The sequence below is a fragment of the Vigna unguiculata genome, chromosome 2 (genome assembly GCF_037176805.1).
Source record: "Vigna unguiculata cultivar grain cowpea cultivar isolate G323 ecotype 2 chromosome 2, ASM3717680v1, whole genome shotgun sequence".
NCBI classification, from domain to species: domain Eukaryota; kingdom Viridiplantae; phylum Streptophyta; class Magnoliopsida; order Fabales; family Fabaceae; genus Vigna; species Vigna unguiculata.
This window is the reverse complement of record NC_140793.1, coordinates 19,881,414-19,906,462: the sequence shown is the minus strand read 5'-3', so window position 1 is coordinate 19,906,462 and position 25,049 is coordinate 19,881,414. Positions and strand designations below refer to the sequence as shown.

Below are 25,049 nucleotides of genomic sequence, written 5' to 3'. Positions count from 1 at the left end.
CTTATACCGAGAAGGGTTGTTTATCCAACTCAAAGGGAACTTGGGACTTCCGTCTGTGTTCAAAAAATAAGCGTTTCCTCCTTCCTTGACGACGACCTTGAAGTACCCATCTTTGAAATGCTTGAAAGACTGGGAGAAAACATCTAGTCTGCTGATGCTGGGGCGACTGATCAAAGAGAGCCAAGTAGCCGGCCTCCGGGGTCTGGTGTCGTAAAAATATAAGAAAGCATAGGGAGTGAGCTCCAAATATAAGGACTTGCACAGAATGCGGAAGGCCTGCAAGTAGGCCTAACTATTAGGATGTAGCTAGGTAGGTGCCACATTCATCGCCCGCAACACACCCATAGTGAAATCGTCTAAGGGCAGTCGCACATGAAGCTGAGAAAAGTGGCACATATACATGTAGAAGAATTTCTCGGTAGCCCCCTCCTGCCCGTGGCATACCCGGTCGACGACACTCACCCTCTCTAGCGAAACAATGTCTCCACTAACACCCTTGGAGATGACGGGTGTGTAGTTCAGCCAAGAGTTCAACAAACGAGACCATCTGAATAAAGATGATTGATCACGAACATCAACAGCAACCCACCCATAGCCGCCTTTCGCCGGCCAGTTGCTCTCCTCCAACTCTTCGGGGGATCCTCCCGAACCTCCCTCACAACCTCCATCGATATCCCGCTTGTAACAACTCCAGAACTCGTACCCTCTCCGCCAAGTCGCCTATCCTTACTTCTATCTGACTCGGTACTTTCACTACTACTAGACGAAGACACACTACCACTACTGGACATACCTGGTTTCATTTTTTACGAGAAGATGTCGGTCGAAATTGAGGACTAGTCAGACAGTTTTACGCGCACAAGATCTCTGAATTCAGAACTCACATATGAAACAAGTAAGCCCTCATCTGTTTGCAAACCCATATTTATAGTCCATGATCCCACACAACGAAACTCTTCCTGCCAAAATCATACCCCAGACCAATCGACACCATCATTGCAAAGGATATGACACTTCAAAACGATGGTGCCAAAACTTTTTCGATTTGACCACTGACGCCTCTTCACCTACCCTCTGACGGTTACCACTTTTTTAGCCTTAATACTGTTCACCACACTTAAAGGTTGGGGGACTGGTGTATCACACCTAGCCGGTTCCGCTAGCTTATCAACACATATCATCCTTGACCGACAACTCATATCGGACAAGGCTGGGGGACTGGTGTACCGCACCTAGCCAAACTCGACCAAATAAGTAAACAATGTGCATATCAAGACAGCCAAGTATCCAGCCTAGGCCGAGTTAGCCTAACTTGTACCGGTTTTAACCTAAACTAAACATCTAAGGAGACAACCTGCACCTCATATCACCAACATAAGCCATCAAGGCAAGTAGCCGGCCTAGACCGACTACTCCAGCATATCCGATAAGATTAGAGCCTAGGCCGACCACTTCAATAAACTCAGTATGATGGAAGCCCTCGCGTTCAATAAACCTTAAAGGCCTGGGTTAGGGCCCAGGCCCACTCACAACCCAAGTTAGAGCCCAAGTCAAGGCCCAACCCATGGGATGATCAGACATCATTAATGCTCTATAAATACACGTGGACCCCAGCAATTAAAGGTACACATTCATTAATCACTGATTTGACTCTCTTAAAGCTTTGACTTACTTGAGCTTCAGAGACTCTTCTGCAGGTAACCCCTCCTGGGTTCAAGCCGACATGTATCGAATGGGAAGATGCCAACTAAAGAGATAGCAGACTACATGGTAAGGTGATACTCGTGCCTAACTCATCTTGTTTGTCTTCTGCAGGAACACCCGCGTTTTGGAAAAGAACTTTGAAAAAAATGGCATATTTAATATTATTTTACTTTATTTTATTTAAATTAGTAATATTCGACCGGGATGTTACACCCCTTACACAGTTTCACCACTTATGACATCCTATTTACACGACCCAAAAGCTAAATCAACGATAAAAACATAATTCAAGGACAAAATAATTCAAGGACAAAGGCTAGATGACAACATGCAGCCACACATGCATAAGAAAACCATATCTACTCTCTAAGAAGAATTTGAACTTATCGTAAGATAAAATTGATTGAATTGTATGGTAAGATTCTTCGCACCGATTGCTTCTATAGTTTTAAGAAAACAAAGAATGAGATCAATTTACTAAAAAAGGAGAGAAGATTGAGAAAAACCTAACTTTCCAGAATTAAGAATGAAGGCTTGTTGCATTTAATCTTTACTTTTGAAAAACTCTCTTAAAACCACATATATTTTTATAATATATTTTAATAGAAATTAAAGGAATATTATAATAATAAATACCCATAATTATATTCTTTTTGTAATTTGTTTCCAGGTTCTCACAACTAATATTACTATTAACTATTAAATAAAATTATTATTAGTCGTATGATTAATATTTAGTAATATATACCAATAAATTAATTTTAATCTAGGTTTATTTGAATGAAATTATTATTAAATACATATCTACTATTTCTGATTTTTTTTTATATTTTTATTCTAAAATTAATTTAAAGTTATTATTACAATTTTTTACTTAATTATTTCTTTTTATTGGAAATATTAATTATGTTTCTATTTATTTTTTTGAAACTATTAATTATTAATTCAAATTATTATTAGTATGATTAATATTAGGTAATTTATAAATTCGATTGAGTCTATATAATAGGAAATTAGTTTTAATCTAGTTTTATTTGAATGAAATTATTATTAAATACATATTTATTAATTCGATTTTTATTATATTTTTTTTCTAAAACTGAATTAAAATTATTATTACAATTTTTTTATTACTTAATTGCTTCCTTTTAGTTAGAAGTTTTAATTATATTTACGATTTTTTTATTTTTCTTATTAAACTATTAGTATAATTAATACTTAGTAATATATATGTTAATTTTAATCTCTTAATCCAAATTTATTTGAATGAAATTATTATTAAATACATACCTATTAATTTCAATTTTATTATATTTTTTCTGAAATTAAATTATTAACTATTATCATAAATTATTTTATTACTTAATTATTTCCTTTTTGTGTTTGTACTTGAAAATTAAATTTTATTGTTAATAGGAACTTCTCTATGAAACCTTTGATTAACTAAATTAGGTAGTTCTTGAGCTGAGAGATTTATATATTAAAACATTATGAAGTTTATTAAGTGGGAAAAACTCAAGAAAAGTTAATTTGTTCAATTAAAACTCAAAGTTGTAGTTTTCGCTTCTGGTATATCATTGGGCGCCATTGTAGTGTCGTTGGACTTCACTTAAATAGTGGTCACTCTTTTGGGGGTGTTGGGCGCCACTTTTGGACTGTCGAGCGCTCTCAAATTGGTGAGTTCTTGGGAGTCCTAGCGTCGCCACCACTTTCCCAGCATCGTGTGCCATACTATTTTCCTACTTTGAGTAATCTTGGGAACAATGGGTTTCTCACTTTATTAACTATTGGATCGAGTTGAAATTTTGACTGTAGATCCTAAGCATATGAATTTTTAGTTTAACCGTTTGGATCTTTGAGTTATGGTCTACAGTTAGAGAAATGTTGTTCATCGTTTTGATGTACTTAATGGAAAATAAATGATGTAATTTTCCTTTGAGTTAAATGATATTTAGTGAGTTTGGAGGGAAGTCACATATCTTTAATTGAATTTTAGCCTTGAATAAATTGTTATATGATATACAAAGGTATGCAAACAAATGATAATTATGTAGATTGTTGAATGTGATGTTACGATGATGGAAATTGTGATGTATAATGATTTCCCAAGGAGGGAATTGATGAGTCATTATTTTCCCCTATTTCATTGCCTTTTTGTGTTCATCTTTATTGATGTTTGGTGCTTAATTGTTTATTTTTAGTGCATTTTCATCAATTGGACTTTATTGGGCCATTATTTTGAATTTTGATTAATTTGACATTAATTGGTCTAATTTTCGTTTCTATTTTTAGGTATTTTGTGAAGCAACTTGGATGCTAATCATAAGGTGAAGAGAGAGTTGTTACATCATTTCCACATCATTGCTATGTTTGCACCATGTCAATTAGTCTGTCATTGGACCAACATTTTCAGCCCGTAATGACATTTTTTTAATTCTGCTTATCAGAAAGACATTTTTGTAAATATGTGGATCTGTGGTGATGTGACCACACATTTAGGTCTTCTTTTTCATGTGACAACCAACATCTTCTTCCTCATACTCCATTTTAACGTTTCTTAGCTTTGGTTGGTGACCCATGAAGGTGTCTTCTTCATTTTTCACGTTTTAACACTCATTATTAACGTTTTTATGCATTATTGACAGCACCCATTGTGGGTTTTACATTTTTTACACATTTGGTAGTTTGGGCATTTTGTTTTCTGATTTTTAATGACTTGGAACAACACCCATCTATGGGTTTTCATTTTCTATCATATAACAATCATTTTGGTTCCATTGAAGCTTTATAAATCTCGTTTTGGTCTTGAATTCACGTTTCCATATGATCCAACTTAGGGTTTGATGTTCTATTTTGGTTGTTTACGTTTTTGAATGTTCTCCCATGAGGTATTTCAGTTTTGAGTGTTTACTTACTCCATTTTCATAGCTTGCTAAATTCGTGCATTGACTCATTGATGAAAAATGCAATGAAACTTTGAGGTTTTGTTGGTTTTGTTAATTCTGCCATCTCTTTATCTTGAATTCATGGAGTGTATGTGGTTCATTTGTTTATGCTTAATTTACAGTAGTGCATATGTTTGGGTTAAGTTATGTTCATGTTTAATGTATGTAGCTTGGTTGTTAGGAATTCATGGATGTATGCATTGCTTAATTGCGTATTGAAACTAGATTGTAACTTTCGCTTAGTGGGTTATTGTCTAGTGGATTAAAAGTAGGCAAAGGTGTTAATTTGGTGGCCTATGATAAGTGGAATTGTATTTGAATCAAGGAAGTCAGTACGTTTTAGTCATTGTTTCATTTCATTTAATATATTGTTAGCATTTAGTTAGTACTTGAATTTGTGAACCCCTCCTTCTTTGCATTGAATTGTAATATGGAAAAATTTGATTGAAAACATTGGTCACTAGGAGAGAACCTTGGGTTAATTCCTGAGTACTGCATTTATATGTTTTATTTAGTTAGGTACGACCTAGATCAAGAATCCTATCATGTGTGATTCATAAGGTGTACCTTGAGGTTGATGTTTAGCTCTTCTTTGTCAAATTCCTTCCTAAGCCTATGGGATGGTTGATAATATGTGTGAAATTTTTTTGGACTTCAACTATTGATTCACCTTGTTGCATCTTGAACAACTCATACTCTTGTATCAATGCATGCTTCCTAACCCTCTTCACATCATTAGTTCCTTCATGTGTTACTTCAAGCACATCCCACATATCCTTTACGCAACCATATTTAGAAACTCTTAAAAACTCATCCATGTTCGTTGTGAAAGTTAGGATGTTCTTGGCTGCACAATCATATTGAGCTTTCTTCTTCTCATCTTATGACCAAAGGTTCCGAGGTTTGTCAACCTGCTTATCATGAACAATATGCTTAGGAACGAATGGTCCATTCATGATTGCATTCCAAATTCCTTGGTCAATTGATTTAATGGAAATTTTCATGTGAATTTTTCAAAATTGATAGTTCACACTACTAAACATAAGTGACCTATGTATAAAAACACCTTCTGCAAAACGAAGTTTGTTTTCATCCATTTGAAAAATAGTTTTAGGATCAACTTGAATATCTTTCAAGAACCTGTTCTTGATACCAATTATAAGTAATGAAAGATGTAATTGGCCAAGAAGGGGGTTGAATTATTTTTTTTTGAAAACTTTGGTTCCTCTTAAACTTGTAAAAGAACTTTTAATTGAATCAAAATGACCAAGACCTCAGTATGTAATTACTACTGGGACATGCATTTTCAAGCGATTGAAAACAAAGTTAATATGTTGATTTCATTAAACAAAGAGTCAACTAGATAGATCAATATATTTCAACAAATTAAAGCACAGAAACAATCAACTGAAATACTAGAAATTATTTAGAGAAATGAATTTGATGATAAATTTATAAACAGTTTTAGCAACTCATAAAGAATGATTCCAATCAGTAATACAAATAGAATTATAGCTTCAAATTATATCAAATCACACAAGAACCATGCAAAGATTATTATAAACAAATTTCTTGAACCTTTTTATCAAATATAAAGCTACAAGAGCGAAAGATCAAATACGCACACACAAACTTTTATACCAATTCACTCAAAACTGAGCTACATCCAATTGGTCAAGACAACCTAAACCTAACTTTGCACTATTTCAAAAGATTTACATAGTCCACCAAGATTACACTTTCAAAATATACAAAACAACACCAAGACTCTTGAATCCCACAAGAGTCTCAACAAGGCACACAAGATTCCCACTTATAGACCTGGAAACTCACTAGGCAATACTCATAAACTTGAGGAAGATCAAACCTAGATAATGACTCTCCCTTGTCAACCAAAACTCTTCAAGTCTCTAAACAAAGCAAAAATTCTCCAAGAAACCAAAGATTGCTACATGAATAATTGTATATCTATATAGTCTAGAGAGAGAATTTTCTAAAAGTTCAAACTAATTTCACGCTCAAAATGCCAATTGTTACAACTCTACTGAAAGACCAAACTTTATAATTTGTTTGATAGCATATTTAACAAATTCATTTATCTGTTCAAGTTATTGATTTCACTGGACTTAAATGGAATCAATTGATTGAAAGTTAATTCAATTGATTGAATATGTTAATAACAACCTATAACAACTAGCCAATTAACTTGTTAAAAACCCAGACACAAGCCACCTATACTATGTTAAATTGTCTTCACTTTGAGCTCCAATCTTTAAGCTTTGAGATCTTATGTGATAGTCATATTTAGTACACACATCAAGCTTGATCATCACACATTCTTTCAAGTCTTCATATCTTCATCAATTGATCATAATTACATCATGTCACTATGCAATATCTTCATCAAATCTTCATGCACCAAATTCATTGGTGCTAACAACATTTTCAAGGATCCAAGGGAGAATAGAATGTTCATTTTAGAAGCAAAAAACTACACCATAAATCTGAATAGAATGTTCATTTTAGAAGCAAAAAACATGGGATATCTATAATCAACCCCTTCAAGTCAAGAGCTGAGGTCCCCTCGCCCTCCTTATCGACGAGTAATATCTTGTTCCTTAGGCTTCGGAACATGTCATCTACTTTTGTCTTCTTAACATGTTATGCCATCACCTTTAAGAATAAAAAGATATTTAGATTATTCAAAAAGAGTTATAAATAAAATAAGTTTATTATTTTACTTATAAGATATTATTCAAAAATAATATTTTAGTTATGGTTATTGTTTGATTACTTTTGTGTAAAATTATTGTGAAAGAATGATTTATCCTTGGTTGTTGATTTTAAATTCTTTTTGTAATTTGGTTGTTTTTTACTATTTTGAAAGTTATGAAAAGTTAGAAACGTAGTTGCTATGCTACTAAAATTTTGTGAGTAAAAGTCTCAAGAATTTCATATAAAGATGATGGGAGAGGATGAATATAAATTAAAATACAAAAATAAAGAATAAAAAGGATTGTATAGATAGTACAAATATACACTAGGTATAGAGTCCAAAAAAAGGCCAGGTAAACATAGGAGAATGAAGGGTGGTGATATAGATACCATGGATTGACGTACACAATTAGTCGGATATTCAAAAGTTCACAAATCTCGCACTCTATTCTCGATCGTCCTCTTGATTATCCTATTGTGACCAGGAAGGTAGTGTATAAATAACAAATTCTAAGGTACATCCATTATGTTCATTAATTACCACATTCATTATTATTTGATGCACTTGACTGGCTTGAGCGTCAAAATGTCTTCTGTAGACACAACTCCCAGTGGCGGACCTATGCCATGACAGAGGGGAGCCACGACTCCCCTAATTTTTTTTTTTGAAATTTATTATATATATATATATATATATATTTCTTTTTTAAATTATAATAAAATATTATGATTTTTAAAATTATTTATATTAAATTTATATTATGGAAATTATAATAAAAGATAAAATAAAAAATTTAATACAAAGTGTAAATTAATTATCGTGAAAGCGTGTGAAGAGAAATAAAATAAATACAAAGAGATAGATTGGGAAACAAAGATTGGGGAACACATAGATTGAAATTGAAGTATACTTCTCGCATGATCTCCCACATATCAATGTTAATATCTTATTATGATTTATGTATGTTAGATTTATAATTCTTTAGAATGTTTCTCCAAATTAAGTTTATTCGAAATTAGTATAAACCTAATTATGATTTTAGGAATTCTTTTATGAAATTGATATAAATTGTAATTATACTTTTTTCCAAATTATTATAATCCTTAATTATGAAATTTAGGGATTTTGTGTTTTTCGCTGCCTATTGGTAATTTTTTTTAAGTTTTGAATTTATACCATGTTGCTTATTTAATTAAAGTGGTATGAGTTTTGTTATGTTTTGCATTGTGATAATTATAATTTGTGAATATAAATTTTATCTTTTTCTAAATAGGTGAGATGTGATAAATTTATATTAGAAAGATTATGATAAAGAGTAAAAAAATTGATTCTTTTTTTTTAAAGAAGGTTTGTGATAAAGATGAAAAAAATGCATATACGTTAATTACACGTTTCATGAGAAATTTCATGACAACCAAGAATTCAAGATAATGAAAAACAAATCTCTAAAGTTTGTAGAGTTATATATAATGAATTTAAAAATTCATTAGAACGCGATCTGGAAAAGCATCCTCAAATTTGACAATACCCACCAAATCAAATTCATGAGGTACAAATGACTTATCTAAAATGATATTCATGGTTTGGTATCATGATTTAATAACATGATATAATAGTGAATTTTTTTAAATTCTACTATTTTATGTGTTTGTTTTAAACAGGGAAAATGAAAAGAAAAAATGAAAAACATTTTTTTTAACTAAAAAAAATTATATATAACAAATCTAACTTGGCACCCCTAAAAATTTTGTTCAAGTTCCGCCACTGACAACCCCTATCCGGAGTGAGGAGAATGAATACCCATTGGAAAGGATGAATATCCTTTGGAGAGGACAAATATCTTGAAGTCGGAGCAATTTGGAGTTAAGAATCTTTACAGAGTATATTCAATTATGTAAGAACTAAAACAAAATCATAATATTTAATTATGTCAATAATAAAATTTTATTTATGTTATTTATACATTTTTTAATAAAATAAATTTTGTATAACTATTTTAAATAATATTATATAATTGAATTAACTAAAATAAAGAATCAACATTTAGATTTAAATTAAATATGTTTATCAATTTGACAAGTTTTAAGAATAATTAATTAAATATTTTATTTAAATACATAAAATCAAATAAGTTTTATAAAATTAAATATATTTAATAACGTCTATATATATATTTACGAGTATTGTTTGCAACAGGTCTTAATTTTATAGAATTTATTTTTCCATCTATAATAACATTGAAAAAATTGTATCAGTTCATTGATAGAAATTAAAAATATCATTAAAGAATAGATATCCATCTTATAATAAGATTATCCTCTCTTTCTTTGTGCCAAGTTGTGCCAACTTGTTATGGTTCTCTAAGATCATGCTGCAGGAACATCTATTGCATAGGTATAGTTCCTGTTATTTGTGAAACATTTTTCTACATCATTACTTCTTCTTACAAATAGAAACATACAAACATGCAACATAAGTTGCCCTTATTTTTGCATAGTAAAAATTTAAATAAAATCATACAATATTGTGAACTAAAGATGTATATTTCAAAATATATATAATAAGTAAATAATTTTATTAAAATCAGTTTTACTGTTAAATATTGTTAGAAAACTTTCCGTATCGGTGTATTGCACGGTTACAAATATTAGTATAATACTAATAGAAACGTATTTAAACTTTTGTGTGAAATAAGAAATTAAAAGTTAAAAATTGTAATAATTATTGAAATTGAAACATATTACTAAAATTATTAATAGTTATAGAAGCTACAAATAATATAATATAATGTAATGTTCTTTATAGTAATATAATGTGATATTTAATAAAACGTAATATTTATAGTAATATTTATAAGAAAATGCAATATTTAGTTCTTTTATTTGATTCACCATTCCTTGTATATGAAAGCTTCTCTCTTTCTCTTTCTCTTTCTATTTCTATTGTTTTTGGTTTTTTTGGTTTTTGTTCTCTCTTTAGACCGTTAGCGGATCCTCTAGAAATTAATCCCTCATCACAAAATATCCTGGAATGGAGAAAATTCGCATTCCTTTTGTTTCGCGGAGAAGGGTAACATCTAGAAAGAAATAATATTAATATTAGAACTAATATTAATATTGATATATGGGCATATAGCAGAGCCGACCTTGAAATGATGGGTTCTCTGGGTTATGGTTGCCGTTGTTTGTGTTGTTGCTGAACTCACTGTAACTGCTCGTTCAGGGAGGCTCGGTGAGTTCTCTGATAATCACAAGGGTGTACATTGGATCAATTTTGATGTGCATTCTCTTATGGGTATTCTTGTTTTTGTACCAAAGCTTGGAAATTTTCTTTTTGATTTTGGATCCAAAGTGCTTTCAAGAACTGAGTTTTTCAAGGCCGGTTTTTGGTTTTGCTATGTTTCCAAACAACTTCTGTTGGTTTCTGTTTCCTGGGTGGGATATTTCTTTTCTTCTTAATATTTGTCACTCTATAATAATTTGTTATACGGGTGATCCTTTTCACGCTCTTAAAAAGTTGTTAGTTCAGGGCTTTGTTTTTTATTTTTTGTTTTTGATGCGCAATTTTAATTTTTTGGATTAGATATAGAGGTGGGGTTGTGTGTGATGTTGGAATTGTGATAATCTGATGGTGATACTAGAAAACTATATGCTCGCAGTCAGAACAAAACCCTGTATCTGTCTTCTTAGTCCTGCTGTATCAGTGTTCCTAAGCTAGATTTTGAATTTTACTCTTTGGGCCTGTAGGATATTCCAACTTGTATTCTCGCTGAATTTTGCTTCTTTAAAGTGAGATTTGCACTTTAGAGAGAGAGCGCGATTGTACTTGTTCATTTCCAATAAAAGAGAATTTAAATAACTGTATGGATTGTTACATATGTGCATTAGGATGAGCTAAATGTAAACTACAGTTGTGTGCAAGATTACATGTCCACTGATAAAATGATAGAAAATGATAATAAGAATGCCAAGGCTTCTTTCTGGATTTATGTTAGAAAAATTAAAAGTGTAGTTAGCAAGCCATAATCCATCATTGTATGTTTGTGATGTGGTACAATGATATATGAGTTTAACATGAATGTTACATATTTATTTATGCATTATTTAACACTGATTTTTTTTCCTCTTAGAGAAACTGGGAATTGTTCAATGGGAAAAGAGATTTCCGATTCTGATTCCCATCACAAACGTCTTGGTCTTTTAAAAGATCAAGTTCACTTGGTTAAAAGAAAAGACTGTGATCGCCATGAGATTGCTCCAATCCAAGACCAGCTATCCTTTGAGAAGGGTTTTTTCATTGTAATTCGTGCATGCCAATTGTTGGCACAAAAGAATGATGGAATAGTATTGGTAGGGGTGGCAGGTCCTTCTGGAGCAGGCAAGACTGTATTTACTGAAAAGATACTCAACTTCATGCCCAGTATCGCTGTCATTTCAATGGATAATTACAATGATTCCAGTCGAATTGTTGATGGAAACTTTGATGGTAAATCATGATCTGACCTTATGCAATGCTTTTATTATTCTTACCATGCTGCATTCTTGGAATACAGGCTGTATAGCATAATGAAACACAACTTTCGTGATTGTAGGAATGACATAGCTCATTTGGTAATAAAATATTTTTGTTGAGTGATGAGGTAGTATGTATGTCTATTAGTGTGCATCTGATACATAGATCCACAAAAATAAAATGTATGTGGTATCATATTCATGCTTTGATTATTGTGACATTTAAACTGAAACACCGGCTAAAAGTTTGACACCAATCTTGTTGAACTCTGTTATTCCTTTGTCCAGATCCACGCTTAACAGATTACGACACGTTACTTCAGAATTTACATGATTTAAAGGAAGGAAAGCCTGTTCAAGTTCCCGTATATGATTTCAAGTCCAGTTCACGAATAGGATACAGGTTGAATTTTGGACCATGTTGATTAACTGTACAATTTGGCATATTTTGATGTGTTGAAAATTACTCTGTTGAAAAATTACTTTCTTGAGACATTGATCAGAGAACACTGTTTTTAGGAAAATAAAGATGAAAAATAGTAAATATGTATATTTGGTTAATAATTTTCAAGCAATGACTATGTATGAGAATATTTTGTATCAGCTTCTGTATTAACTTTCAGTTTTTTAATGTGTATTTCCTCTATGGTACTCAAAGTTAGGGAGGTGGATTAGTTCTAACTATACAACTGCTACATATGCCAAATTGTTAGTCGGTTGATGGAATGATGGACAAATCTCTTGATTCATATAAAGTTCTGAAAAACTGTAGAACACCCTTATAAGGTTCAGGGATGTAGTTTCCTACAGTTGTATCTTATTGGCATTTCATTTCAGTTTGATGTTCTGTGATCTGCAGCAATTACAATGCATATCTGAAATTTATACTTAATGTAATTCAAAGATGGTTTCAATTGGTTTGGAGTACTCCAATTTTATGTTTGCCTTCATTTTAATATTAAATATGTACCCTGGTTACAGGACAGTAGAGGCTCCAACTTCTCGTATCGTGTTTATAGAGGGCATCTATGCCTTGAGTGAAAAGTTACGACCTTTACTGGACCTTCGAGTCTCTGTTACAGGAGGAGTTCACCTTGACCTTGTAAAACGAGTTATACGTGATATTCAACGTGCTGGTCAAGAACCTGAAGAAATTATTCATCAAATATCTGAGACGGTTCATACTTTTAATATCTTTCATCTTTTTATACAGATTTAGAAAATAACATTTTCTAGAAGTGCCAATGTTTAAAAATTTTCAGGTGTATCCAATGTACAAGGCCTTTATTGAGCCAGATCTCCAAACAGCACATATAAAAATCATCAACAAATTCAATCCATTTACTGGATTCCAGAGCCCAACTTACATATTAAAGGTTAGTGCAATAATAAGTCATTATTTTAATTCCACTTGAGTAAATGAAATGAGAAGAAAGATAGTTCTGTGTTTCAATATTGATAAGAGATTATGTCTAAATAGAAACTCCGTTGTATAATTGTTGTAGTCAGCAAAGAATCTAGCAGTGGATCAAATTAAAGCTGTTCTCTCTGAGGATTTTAAGGAAACAACAGAGCAAACTTATGACATATATCTTCTACCACCTGGTGAAGATCCAGAAACTTGCCAATCATATCTGCGAATGCGAAATAAGGATGGGAAATACAGTCTCATGTTTGAGGTTTGGTTCCTGGCTATATTTCATATTCTGTACTGTAATAGTATATTGTGTATCACATGATTCCTTGATGTAAGCTTGCGCTATAAATTCAAAATTTGATAGGGCGTTGTTTGGAAATCCAATTAAAAATTAAATTTCTCCCAATGTTCCATGAATTGAAAAGTTACTAGATTCCTCTGCCTGTGAATTTTTTCTTTTTTTACTTTAAAATACTAACTCATAACTCAAGTTTTCCATCTCTATATAGTACCAAGTTACATTGCCAAAAGAAATGTTGTTAGTAGGATATTAAATGCATTATTGGAAGTTGTTGGTAGGATACTAAATGTATTACTAGAACTTATTAGAAGTTGTTAAAAGATTTTAGAGATCTCTTTGTAATTACTTTAGGGTTAGAGTTCTCTATATATAGAGTCTAATTATTGTTTCAAATTAATCAATTTAATAAGAATCTTCTTCTCAAATTAATCCTTTTAAGTTAGTACCAGAGCTCTTGATCTTGGGAGTTCTGCTTCTGTGTTTCTTCTCTGCCGTCTTAGTTACGGTTCTTATTAGGTTACCTAAAGTGCAACAATTTCCTTTGATTATTTGGTTTGCTTGAAGTGTCCCCAACTTGTTGTTTTGTCATTGCTACTATCACCATCCACTGCCACTTCCAAAGTCGCACTGTTGTAGGATCGTTGTTGAAGCTATCGATAGAGCTTTTGTTGGAGCTTTCGCTACTATGTATTTGTTGTCATCGTTGTTTCTACGTCACCGCTACCGTCACTATTGCTACCCATCACCACTACTATGTGCTGAAATTGAACACCTAAAATCTCTTATGGAGTCTATAAGTAAGCCACCTTTTGGTACTTTCTCTCTAACCATGATCGACACCAATTCTTCTTTTATTGTTTCTAAAAGTTTATGCAAGGACTCTTGAATTCTAGATTCTGGTGCGACAGACCATATGACCCCTCATTCATATCTTTTAACATCCCCTCATTCACATCTTTTAAAATCATTTCCCTTCCTAGTAACCACATTTCTGTTGCCATCCCTCAGCCTTAAAGACATCCAATTCTTAGAGTGAGGGGTGTGTTGAAGATCCCACATCAATTAAAGGTAAGGTCAAATTATAGCGTATAAGTGGGTGCAACCTCATCTTATAAGTTGGTTTCATGAGTCCTCTTACTAACTTGTTTATGACACCTATGACTTTTGGATGCTAGCATAAGTTTGATTCTTCATGTTTTAGGTTTTGGAGCTAATAGCATAAGGAACTATATGCAGCCAAACATTTTTTATGTTTGAAGTTGGCGCTTTCTGAAATATCTCATTTTTACATCTTATATTTGATCTCTGGAAGAAGCAAAAAAAGTAGATTTTATAGAAAATGAGTGCACATATGCTTCAAATTTTGCTTTGATATTTACCCATTACACTTGGGAATCACTAGATTATTGTGTACAAAATTGATTACCATTATATCTTTTATTCTCTCTCCTAAACTGCTAGGTTTGTTGTTAACACTGTCTCCAATTTTGTAGTCGAAATACTTTATTATTTAGAATTTTAAAGGTTCATAGTTTGTTGGTTTGTGACTTCTTTTGATTCTTTTGGACCACAACAACACAACTCCATGATTCATAGAGAATGAAATGTCTTATCAATTTTCAGGAATGGGTGACAGATAATCCATTTGTCATATCACCAAGAATTACTTTTGAGGTCAGTGTGCGCCTTCTTGGTGGACTAATGGCCTTGGGATACACAATAGCCACTATCCTTAAGAGAAACAGCCATGTTTTTTCTGATGATAGGGTTTGTGTGAAACTCGATTGGCTTGAGCAACTCAATAGACATTATGTTCAGGTAATATTAGACTATCATGCTACTATTACATGCTATGGTGGAATAAATTTATTTAAATTCCCTTTTTCTCCAGATTTCTATAAATTTCAATTGCAGTCATTACTAACCTGATTATTGGAATAATCAATAATTTTGTATACTTTGTTTAATTTTTGTGCATATTTTTTTTATTTCTTTTTATCTTATTGTTGTTAGAGATATGATTTTATTATATTTGTGAAAATAGTGACAACTAGGTTTAGGGTTAATTCCCTTGTAGAGAATGAAAGTATTATATTATTATTATAATATTAAAAAAATGGAAATTCAAATATAGAACATATATGTCTAATTAGAGAGAAACTTAATTTTAATTTATTGAAAAATGTCTTTCACATAAAATTCTATAACAATAAAAACTATACTAATTCTATGATAGTTCAAAAAAAGCGCACGTCTATATCAGAAAAACTTATTCGGAACAATTTATGGAAAAAGAAGGGATATTTTACTGCAGTAGAAGCTTTTTCATTAGGGCAATCTGTTTTTATGTGGAATTCCAAATGCTTTTTTTGTAACAAATATAAACATTAGAATAATTTCAATTAACTGAATTCAACGACTCTTTTTTAAATACAAAAATATGAATATAAAATTTATATAGACTGTAAAATTTTTTAAATACAAAAATATTAATGTAAAATTTGATATAGAACATAAGATTCAGTTATGAATTTAGGATATTTACATAATATATTTAATATATTCTAATAGAATTCTTCAAAATTATTTTATTGAATGTTTAGTAAACAAATATTGTGTTTTAATTGATTCTTTGAATCTCGACAATTGACTAAAACATAGAGTAATATATTTATAATGAAGAACATATATCTAAAATGAAGAATAATAAATGAGAATATAAGCTTAAGCTCAAACACATAATATTGTAACTAACATAAGATATTGTAACTCACAATATCTAACACTTCTCGTGAAACTGATGTATATAAATCGTATGTACCAAGCTTGTTATAAATATAATCAATTCTACGTCCATTTTAAGTCTTAGTGAAAATATCTTCTAATTGATCACTTGAGTTAACAAATGCAGTCTTACTGTCTCTAGATATAATCTTTTTTGAATAAAATGACTTTCAATGTGCTTGGTCCTTTCATGAAAGATAGGATTAGAGCTAATATGCTTGGTCCTTTCATGAAAGACAATCAATCTCAATGTGCTTGGCTTTTTCATGAAAGACATGATTACAACTAATATGAAGAACACCCTAATTGTCACATATAAATGTCATTTGAGTGACATTTCCAAATTGCAACTCTTTAAGTAATTGTTTTAAGCCAAACAAATTCACAAGTAGCAAAGGCCATAACTCTATATTATGCTTAAGCACTGGATCTTGCTACAACACTTTGTTTCTTGCTCTTCCAAGAAATGAAGTTACCTTTAATGGAAACACAATATACAGAAGTAGATCTTCTATTTGAAGGAGTCCTACCCAGTCATATCTGAGTAGTAGACAACTTTAGTGTGTTTAATGTAACCATATAATAAATCTTTCTAGAAGATCCTTTAATGTACTTTAATATACAAATGACTGCATTCCAATGATATGTACATGGGAAATTGAGAAATTGCTTTACCTCACTGACGGTAAAGAAAATGTCAAGATGAGTAATAGTAAGATAGTTCAATTTTCCGACTAATCTTTTGTACTTCTTAGGATCTGAGAAATGCTCCTCTGTTTAGATAGGAGTTTGGTATTGGGATCTATAGGTGTGTCAATAGATTTTGAGTTTATCAGCCCATTTTCCTTTGAGATATAACAATGCCATTATTGGATTCTGATACCTCAATCCCTAAGAAATATTAGAGTTTGCCATGATCTTTTGTTTGAAAGTGGTGACAAATGTGTTGTTTCATCTAGGAGATGCCATTGTGATCACGATTCGTAAGGACAATATCATCAACATATACTATTAAATAGATATACCCAACACTTGAGTGATGATAAAAGAATGAATGATCTGCCTTATTGTAAGTCATACCAAACTGTTGAACAACACTGCTAAATTTTCCAAACCAAGTCCTAGGAGACTGTTTTAGGCAATATAAAGATTTGCAGAGGCAATATACCAATCCAAAAGACTTCCATTGAGTAAGAAAACCTGAAAGTTGCTCTATATAAATTTCTTCCTTCAAATCTCCATTAAGAAAAACATTTGTGCGCAGTTGGTAAAGAGGCCATTGTTAAAGAACAACCATGGCTTTTTCACTATTCTGAAGAGCACTTATTTCGTCAAGCATAGCCTGACGTCAACCAAGATGTGCTAATGCATCAGCTACGGATTTTGGATTTGACACAGTAGAAATAGACGAAAGGTAGGTACAAAATGATGTAGATAACCTATGGTAACCCAAAACAGTGTAATGAGGAGATGGATTAAGGGTACAGTGTATACCTTTATAATTAGAAGTTAAGACTTTGTTGTTGGAGCCGAAGGTGATGGATGATTGGGTGAGTTATTTGGTGAATGATGAGAACGTTGTCATCGACTATACACCTAAAGGGTTGGTGGAGGTGGACTAGACACAATAGGAGGATCACAAATAACACACAAAGAAGGAGATTTAAAGTAAAGAGAAGTCTTATTGAATGTAACATAACTGAAATAAAATAATGGTTAAGAGAAGGAGATAAGCATTTATGTCCTTTTTGTGATCTAGTGAATCCTAAAATAACACATTTGTGTGACTTAGGAGATAATTTACTAAGACCAAAACTAAAATTATGAACAAAACATGCTGACCCAAAAACTTTTATAGGTAAGGTATTAAGAGGTGACCCAAAAACTTTTATAGGTAAGGGATTAAGAGGTTCATGAGGAAACAAACTAGAAAGAGGGATTTTGTTATCTAAAATCAAAGATGACATGCAATTAATAAGATAACATCACCAAAAATATTGAAGAACTTCCATGAATTAAAATTATGAGTGGTTGCAATAAGATGTCTATTATTGCACTCAACCATGCCATTTTTGTTGAGGTGTATAGAAAACAATTGAAAGATTTTGCATTCAAAATAACCAAGTACATATAGAATAATCATCATTAGAAGTAACAAACACTGAAATCCTAATTTAAACTTAACACAATTGGGTTTCCAAATATCAAGATGAACTAAGACAAAACCCAAATATCAAGATGAACTAAGACAAAAGGGGACGAAGCGCGTTGTCAGACATTCCGTGGAAACAAACTACAACTATGTTTCCCTAATTGATAAGACTCACATGAAATTCGATAAAATGGACAAACTGGAAACAAGTTGTTGGATTTTGGAAAGACTAGGATGACCTAACTAAGCATGAAGGAGAGATGGAGAGTACATAACCATGCTAACATGTGCAGAAGATTGTAGATGATAAAGTCTTTGAAACTCACATCCGGTGCCAATCATTTTTCTCGATCTCCAGTCCGGTAAACAAACAAGATCTTTGCTAAAAGAAATAACACAATCACAAATACGAGAGTAGTCATTAGAAAATCCATGCAAAGCCAATAACATAAAGAACTTTAATCGTTACTCTAGTTCTTGAGAATGAGTAGAGGCAGGAGGTAATAACTCATTAAAGTCATGAAGGAGAGAATTAATGTATATATACACACACATATGGGATTACCATAGAACCTAGACTTTTAGATACTATGTGAAAATATTGCAAACTAGTCATAGGGTTAATTTTCCTTGTGTAGAAAATACACATAGGGTAATATATTTATAATGAAGAATAATAAAGGGTAATATGGGTTAAGTGCAAATACACATAATATTGTAAATAACAGAAGATATTGTAATTGTAACTAACAATATCTAACCATATTAAAGATTTGATGAAATAAATATTTTTTTTAGATTTGATAGTGAAATATCTTACGAAACATTTCCCATTATTAAATTTTTATTTTGTTCTTTATTATTCTATGAATTCTTTATTATAATCCCATTATTAGATATTGATTTTCTTTCTTATTGTTATATCTCCTCTTTATTATAAATAAAAATGTTAATGTATATACAACACGCAAATTCATTATATTCCTTTCAACTGTTGTTTACATATTATTTTTTTTTTTTGCTGATTTATTTGGACTTTGGAACTAATTGATAAACAGGTACAAGGAAGAGATCGCTTGGTTTTAAAATACATAGGACAGCAGCTAGGTTTAGATGGTTCCTACATTCCTCGTACCTACATTGAGCAAATTCAAATTGAAAAGCTTGTGGACGAGGTTATGGTATGAGAGCTTGCCATCTGCTAATGTTTTTTTGTTTCAGCATTTTCTGTCTAATTGTTCCCACTTCTCCAGGCCCTACCAGAGGATTTGAAGACAAAACTCAGCCTAGATGAGGATTTGGTGTCAAGCCCCAAAGAAGCACTTTCTAGAGCCTCTGCTGACAGAGTTGCCATGAGAAATAAACATCTGAGGAGGTGAAAATTTTCCATCTAAATGCATTAAAAGAAACCACTATCTGACCCTGCTCTAGATGGTTTTGATTTTTATTTTTGAAAACCTTTGATAGTGTTGATTAATCCTTAGCCAACCCACCTGTTGAGACATGGCCTAATTGAATTGAAAATTGTTGGTCACATATCATAACCACCCATTAATGAAATTGAAATCGGTGAAATTATCCAGTACTATATTGAGAGAAAATCAATGTACTTATTTGACAACATGAATGATGTTTGTTGAGGTACTTCATATAACTGCATTAGTTATGGGTCTGTTACTCAGGTACATTATTTGACAATGTTTAGTAAAGGAAACATTGTATACTTCTTGGAAAACTGCTTTACAATTACCTAATAATAGGACTACTGATTATCTTCGACAGTGGAATATCACAGTCATATACCAATCAAAGAGACAAAAACCTTGCTAAGGTTACTGGATATGATTCCAGCAATAGAAGGTTTGTTGAAAGAAATTCAGAGTCCAGCACAATGGCGGTGAATCAGGTACATCGAGTCTTGTAGCAGTTTTTTTTTTTTTCTTTTTTTTTTTATTTCATGTAAAGATAGAGTTCATATAATCACTTTTGCATTCGTCCATTTACCCACTAACTATCTAATTTATGTTTTATTTACTTAATATATGGTAGGGAGCCATCAATCAACTTTCGGACCAAATTTCTGCCCTTAATGATAGAATGGATGAGTTTACAAATCGCATTGAAGAGCTGAATTCCAAATTAAACACCAAGAGAAATTCTCCAAGCCAACAGAATATGTCACTTCAAACTGAGACATGCAATGGATCAGCTCCCACCTCATACTTCATCACTAGTTTGGGCAATGGTTCCTTAACTGGATCTAAAATGGCAAATTCCTCTTCATCATCACAGTTAACTAAGGATTCTCCTTTAATGGATGAGGTATTATGAGTCTTATGTCACTTTCAGAGTATTTTATTGTTCTGACTCTTTAAGTTGATTCTTAAGAGGTGCTTCTTTTGGGAAGTAATGTCCGATGTTTTGGATATAACTTTTGAACAGAGGGTGGTTGGGAGTGAGAGAGAAGAACTAGAGACATATTTTACTAACCCTCTAGATACATTTTACTATGTTTTTTAAGTTTGATTCATATAAATCCTTTTAAGAATTAGACAAATGTAATATGGATTCACTGAACATATTTAATGGGAAACAGTGTTAGCAACTAAAAATTTAGAAGACAAAGAAAGGAGATTTTTATTGAATAGAATGAAAAGGACAAGAAAAAGGAGAAAATCTCTACAAGGGCTCAAATGATTTCTCCTTTCTCATGTAGTCATTGCTCAATTTACAATTATACCAAATCTCCATCTCTCTATCCTTCATCCCTTATTTTCATACACATGTACATAAACATTTCATTCCTCTAAATCATCAGTAAATCACTACTAATCTTACTAATCTTATCAACTCTAGAGAACAGTTGGCTGACATGTTTACCAAGTCTCTTAGAGGCCTTCGGGTTGAGTACATTTTTACCAAACTTGGTGCATATGACATATATGCTCCAACTTGAGGGGAAGTGTTAGAATGTAATCACTTGTTATAGATTTATAGGAAATTAACAGTTACGTATCCTAGGAAACTAGGATGATTGATACCTAATATTTAGGTGGAATTTATTATAATTGATTATGAAAATTAGTATAAGTACATACTGCGTGGTGCCATTAGACACACAATACATTCAACAAATATACATTTCTATATATTTACTCTCAACTCTTGTTGTAATAGAACTTCCAAAACTACCCTTAAGTTCATCTTCTTCTTGATTGGTACTAAAAGAGAATATCAGAAAAAGTATTAAAACAAACTTCCTCGGTTTTAGCACCTCATTCATCAAATACCAGAAAGTTGAAGGAGCATTTGTCGATTACCATGAATTCATAATGTCCTTTTATGAGTTTGAAAAGTTGTTTTCTCAATATCTTTTTCCTACATTCTTATTTGATGATAGTCTGATTTCAGATCCAACTTAGAAAAAATTTTGGCTCCCCCAATCTCATCTGTTAACTCTAATTGGAAGGGGAAACTTACTGGGTATTGTATGTTTATTTATTCAGTGCTCTATAATGAACACAAAATCCCATGCCCCATCTTTTCTCTTGACTAAAATAATAGGGCTAGCATAAGAAATTACGCTTGGGCAAATGATGCCTGCCCCCAACATCTCAACCACCAACTTTTCAATCTATGTTTTTTGGTAGTGGGGATACTTGTATTGGCCATTCGGTATTTGAGAATCAACTTTTAGAACAATTGCATGATTGTGCCTCCTCGAAGGAGGAACAATACCCGTAGGTCCAAAAACCCATGAATATTCATCTACGACCCTTTGCAACCATTCTATCACTTTGGTATCTTCTTCTGCCGACTCAGATATTTGCTTTCATTCCAAAATATACCCTTCTCCTTCATCTTGCAAAAGCCCCCTTAAAATCGCCTCTGCCACGTCCTTCTTTGTTAGTCTTTACCTTATTATTGCCCTTGCCGGTTCTGGATTGGGAATAAGAATTTGTCGCTGCTACTGATTTGGTTGAAGGAAAGAGAGAGTGCTCTCCTATTTTTTGTTCTTTTCTGTTTATTCAATAAAAAACCATTCTATTATATCTCTTTTCAATTCTTGGTTCCTAGCAGATAGACACTAGGACTTTGACAGTCCAGAATCCTACTACTATTCACTAATTTTTCAATCACCCACAATACGCCAAAACACACCAAGCTTGCCAACAACATAACTATTAACAGATTCCTCAGCTAACAACATAACTACTACTAATAGATTCCTCAGCTATTTGCATTAAAACAATTAGCAGTATTTTCTCTCTCCCTTATTTCTTCTTTCGTAGACCTTTGTAATAGGAGGTCGTATCCTAACATTGTCTAATTCCTACATTTATGCCGTCTATTTATAGTCAATTGAGGAATCAATGAAATCCATAATAATAGCAGAATCTTTCCATGTTTACATGCAATAAAAACAGATCCAGCAATATATGTAATGAAAACTGCGTGATGTTTTATTTTAACAATAACTGAAGAAACTTCTCTTTCATGTAGTTAATTTATTATTTTATTCTGATCTTATTCTAATGTTGGAAACTTACGATAGATTAAAAAGATGGGTGAGTGTCAAAAAGGAAATGTGATTTACTTTTTTATATGGATCCATTGAATGTTGCACGTGGTGGCTGGTAATGAACGTCATGATTTACAAAACAACAGTTCTGCATGTTTCTTGCTATTGTGTAAATTTTGGTGTTCCTAGTGGCGGAAAATCTATGTATAGATATATAATGGATCTTCAATACCATGTACCCAATGTTCTTTTACTGGATTCAAGTTGTTAGTGGTGTCTAGCACTAGAATATATTATTATCAGAATTTCCTCTTTCTTGGCATAGAGTTTTCTTGTGTATGACTAAAATGGCAAATGGGAAAAATACGGTAGGCTCTTGATTATGTAAAAAAATAAAATAAAATATCTGAATCACCAAAGTGTGTATGACTAATGTTGTATAGGCTCTTGATGATATTCTTGACTGTGTGTCGTCAGATATCAAGCATTGCACGCAGTCAGCGTCAGATCATGCATCAATTGGACAATCTGAATAATCTTCTCAGGGGTAGCTCAGGGGAGAAGTCTCACCAAACAAGAACTAACCGGAGAAGCATAGATACGACATCAGATACCATGGGAACCTCTGTTATGGCAGTGGTGGCAGTTGGTTGTTTGGGGATCTTCTTGATGAAGGGTTTGTTGAACCGAAATTGATTTCTCTAGATATAGTAACTGATTTAGATTCAAGATGTTTTTCTTCACTATGACAACCCTTCTGATAAGGAAGGTGTTGAGGCAATCGACAGTTGAAGAATTCAGGAGGCAGTCTTTTAAGATTATTTGAGGGTCGGATAGAGAATGATGCATGCCCACTTGAAATTTTGTGACTTCGTGGGCTTACTTTTTCATTACATTTTTATGCCATTTTAAGCACAGAAAACTATATCTATGTTTTGGAATTTTCAGGTGGTATACCATGTATATTTCTTTCCTCATTCGAAAATTTAAATAAGTTGGTAATAGTGAGGAGGTCAATTTACGGAGATGTTTTATTAAAATTGTAACAAACAAATCATGCTGTTAGCAAGTGAATGCCGTGGTGCTAGTTATCCTGTTAATTTCTAGTGTTTATTTTATTTCCTTTCGCAAATGCCTCTTTACATAGTGCATTATATATTTATATATTCATATAAATGTGTGTGTACGTACGAGTGTACGGGTAATGTTTATTTCATCACAACTAGGTCCGTTTTATTTATGTCGGGTAAAATCGCAAACATAAAACATCAGTTATTTTGTTAATTTCTAGTGTTTATTCATTTCAAATATTCATATACATGTGTGTGTACAAGTGTTCTGGTCATGTTTATTCGATTACAATTAGGTCTGTTTTATTTAAGTGTGAGTCATTTAGTTAATCTTGTTTAACCTATAACTCGTGGTAGGTTGGATTTGATTTAAACTTTTTTGATTTGTTAATAAGTGAGTCGAGTTAGATTGATTCATTAACTGGCCAACCTGTGATAAGTTGAGTGGGTCCAGACTGGGTGATCCGTTTTAACCATTCTAGTTAGATTGATCCATTTATACTTATGTTACATTTGTTTATATTTAATTAATTATTATGTCTTGGAAGTCCTTGTTATTTTTGTGGTGTTTTAATTAGGCTATTAATTTCACAGTGATACGAACTTTTGTCTACTTTTATAAACTTTGACGTGTTTTAAGTATATGTTATGTTTTTAAGTATATGTTATGGATGTGGAAGACATTAATAACATTCTTTCAAGTATTATATTATGTTTTTTTTTAAGAAAAGGTTGAAATGATTTTCAAGAGTTTTAATTAGGACAAAAATGGATCATTGTCATGTGCACTTAGGGTTTGGGTAGCCAAAACTTACGGCCTAATTTAAAATATAGGTTAGGTTGGGCTGTTAAAATTGTTTACCTTAGCCTGTAGACTCGGTTGAACTAGGTCAAGCTACACGTTTTGTAATCTTATAATAAATTAAT

General features: G+C 32.1%; 1 protein-coding gene across 1 annotated transcript; it reads left to right on the top strand.

Annotated features, from left to right (window-relative positions):
• Positions 1–10,289: 10,289 nt before the first annotated feature.
• Positions 10,290–24,152, top strand: LOC114173958 (inorganic pyrophosphatase TTM2-like). Its single transcript, XM_028058666.2, has 12 exons — positions 10,290–10,596; positions 11,497–11,850; positions 12,165–12,279; positions 12,858–13,053; positions 13,139–13,252; positions 13,382–13,555; positions 15,218–15,412; positions 19,589–19,711; positions 19,784–19,905; positions 20,313–20,436; positions 20,580–20,852; positions 23,530–24,152. The coding sequence occupies exons 1-12, from the start codon at positions 10,536–10,538 to the stop codon at positions 23,746–23,748; spliced, it is 2,070 nt and encodes a 689-aa protein (XP_027914467.2). The 5' UTR covers positions 10,290–10,535; the 3' UTR covers positions 23,749–24,152.
• Positions 24,153–25,049: the final 897 nt, after the last annotated feature.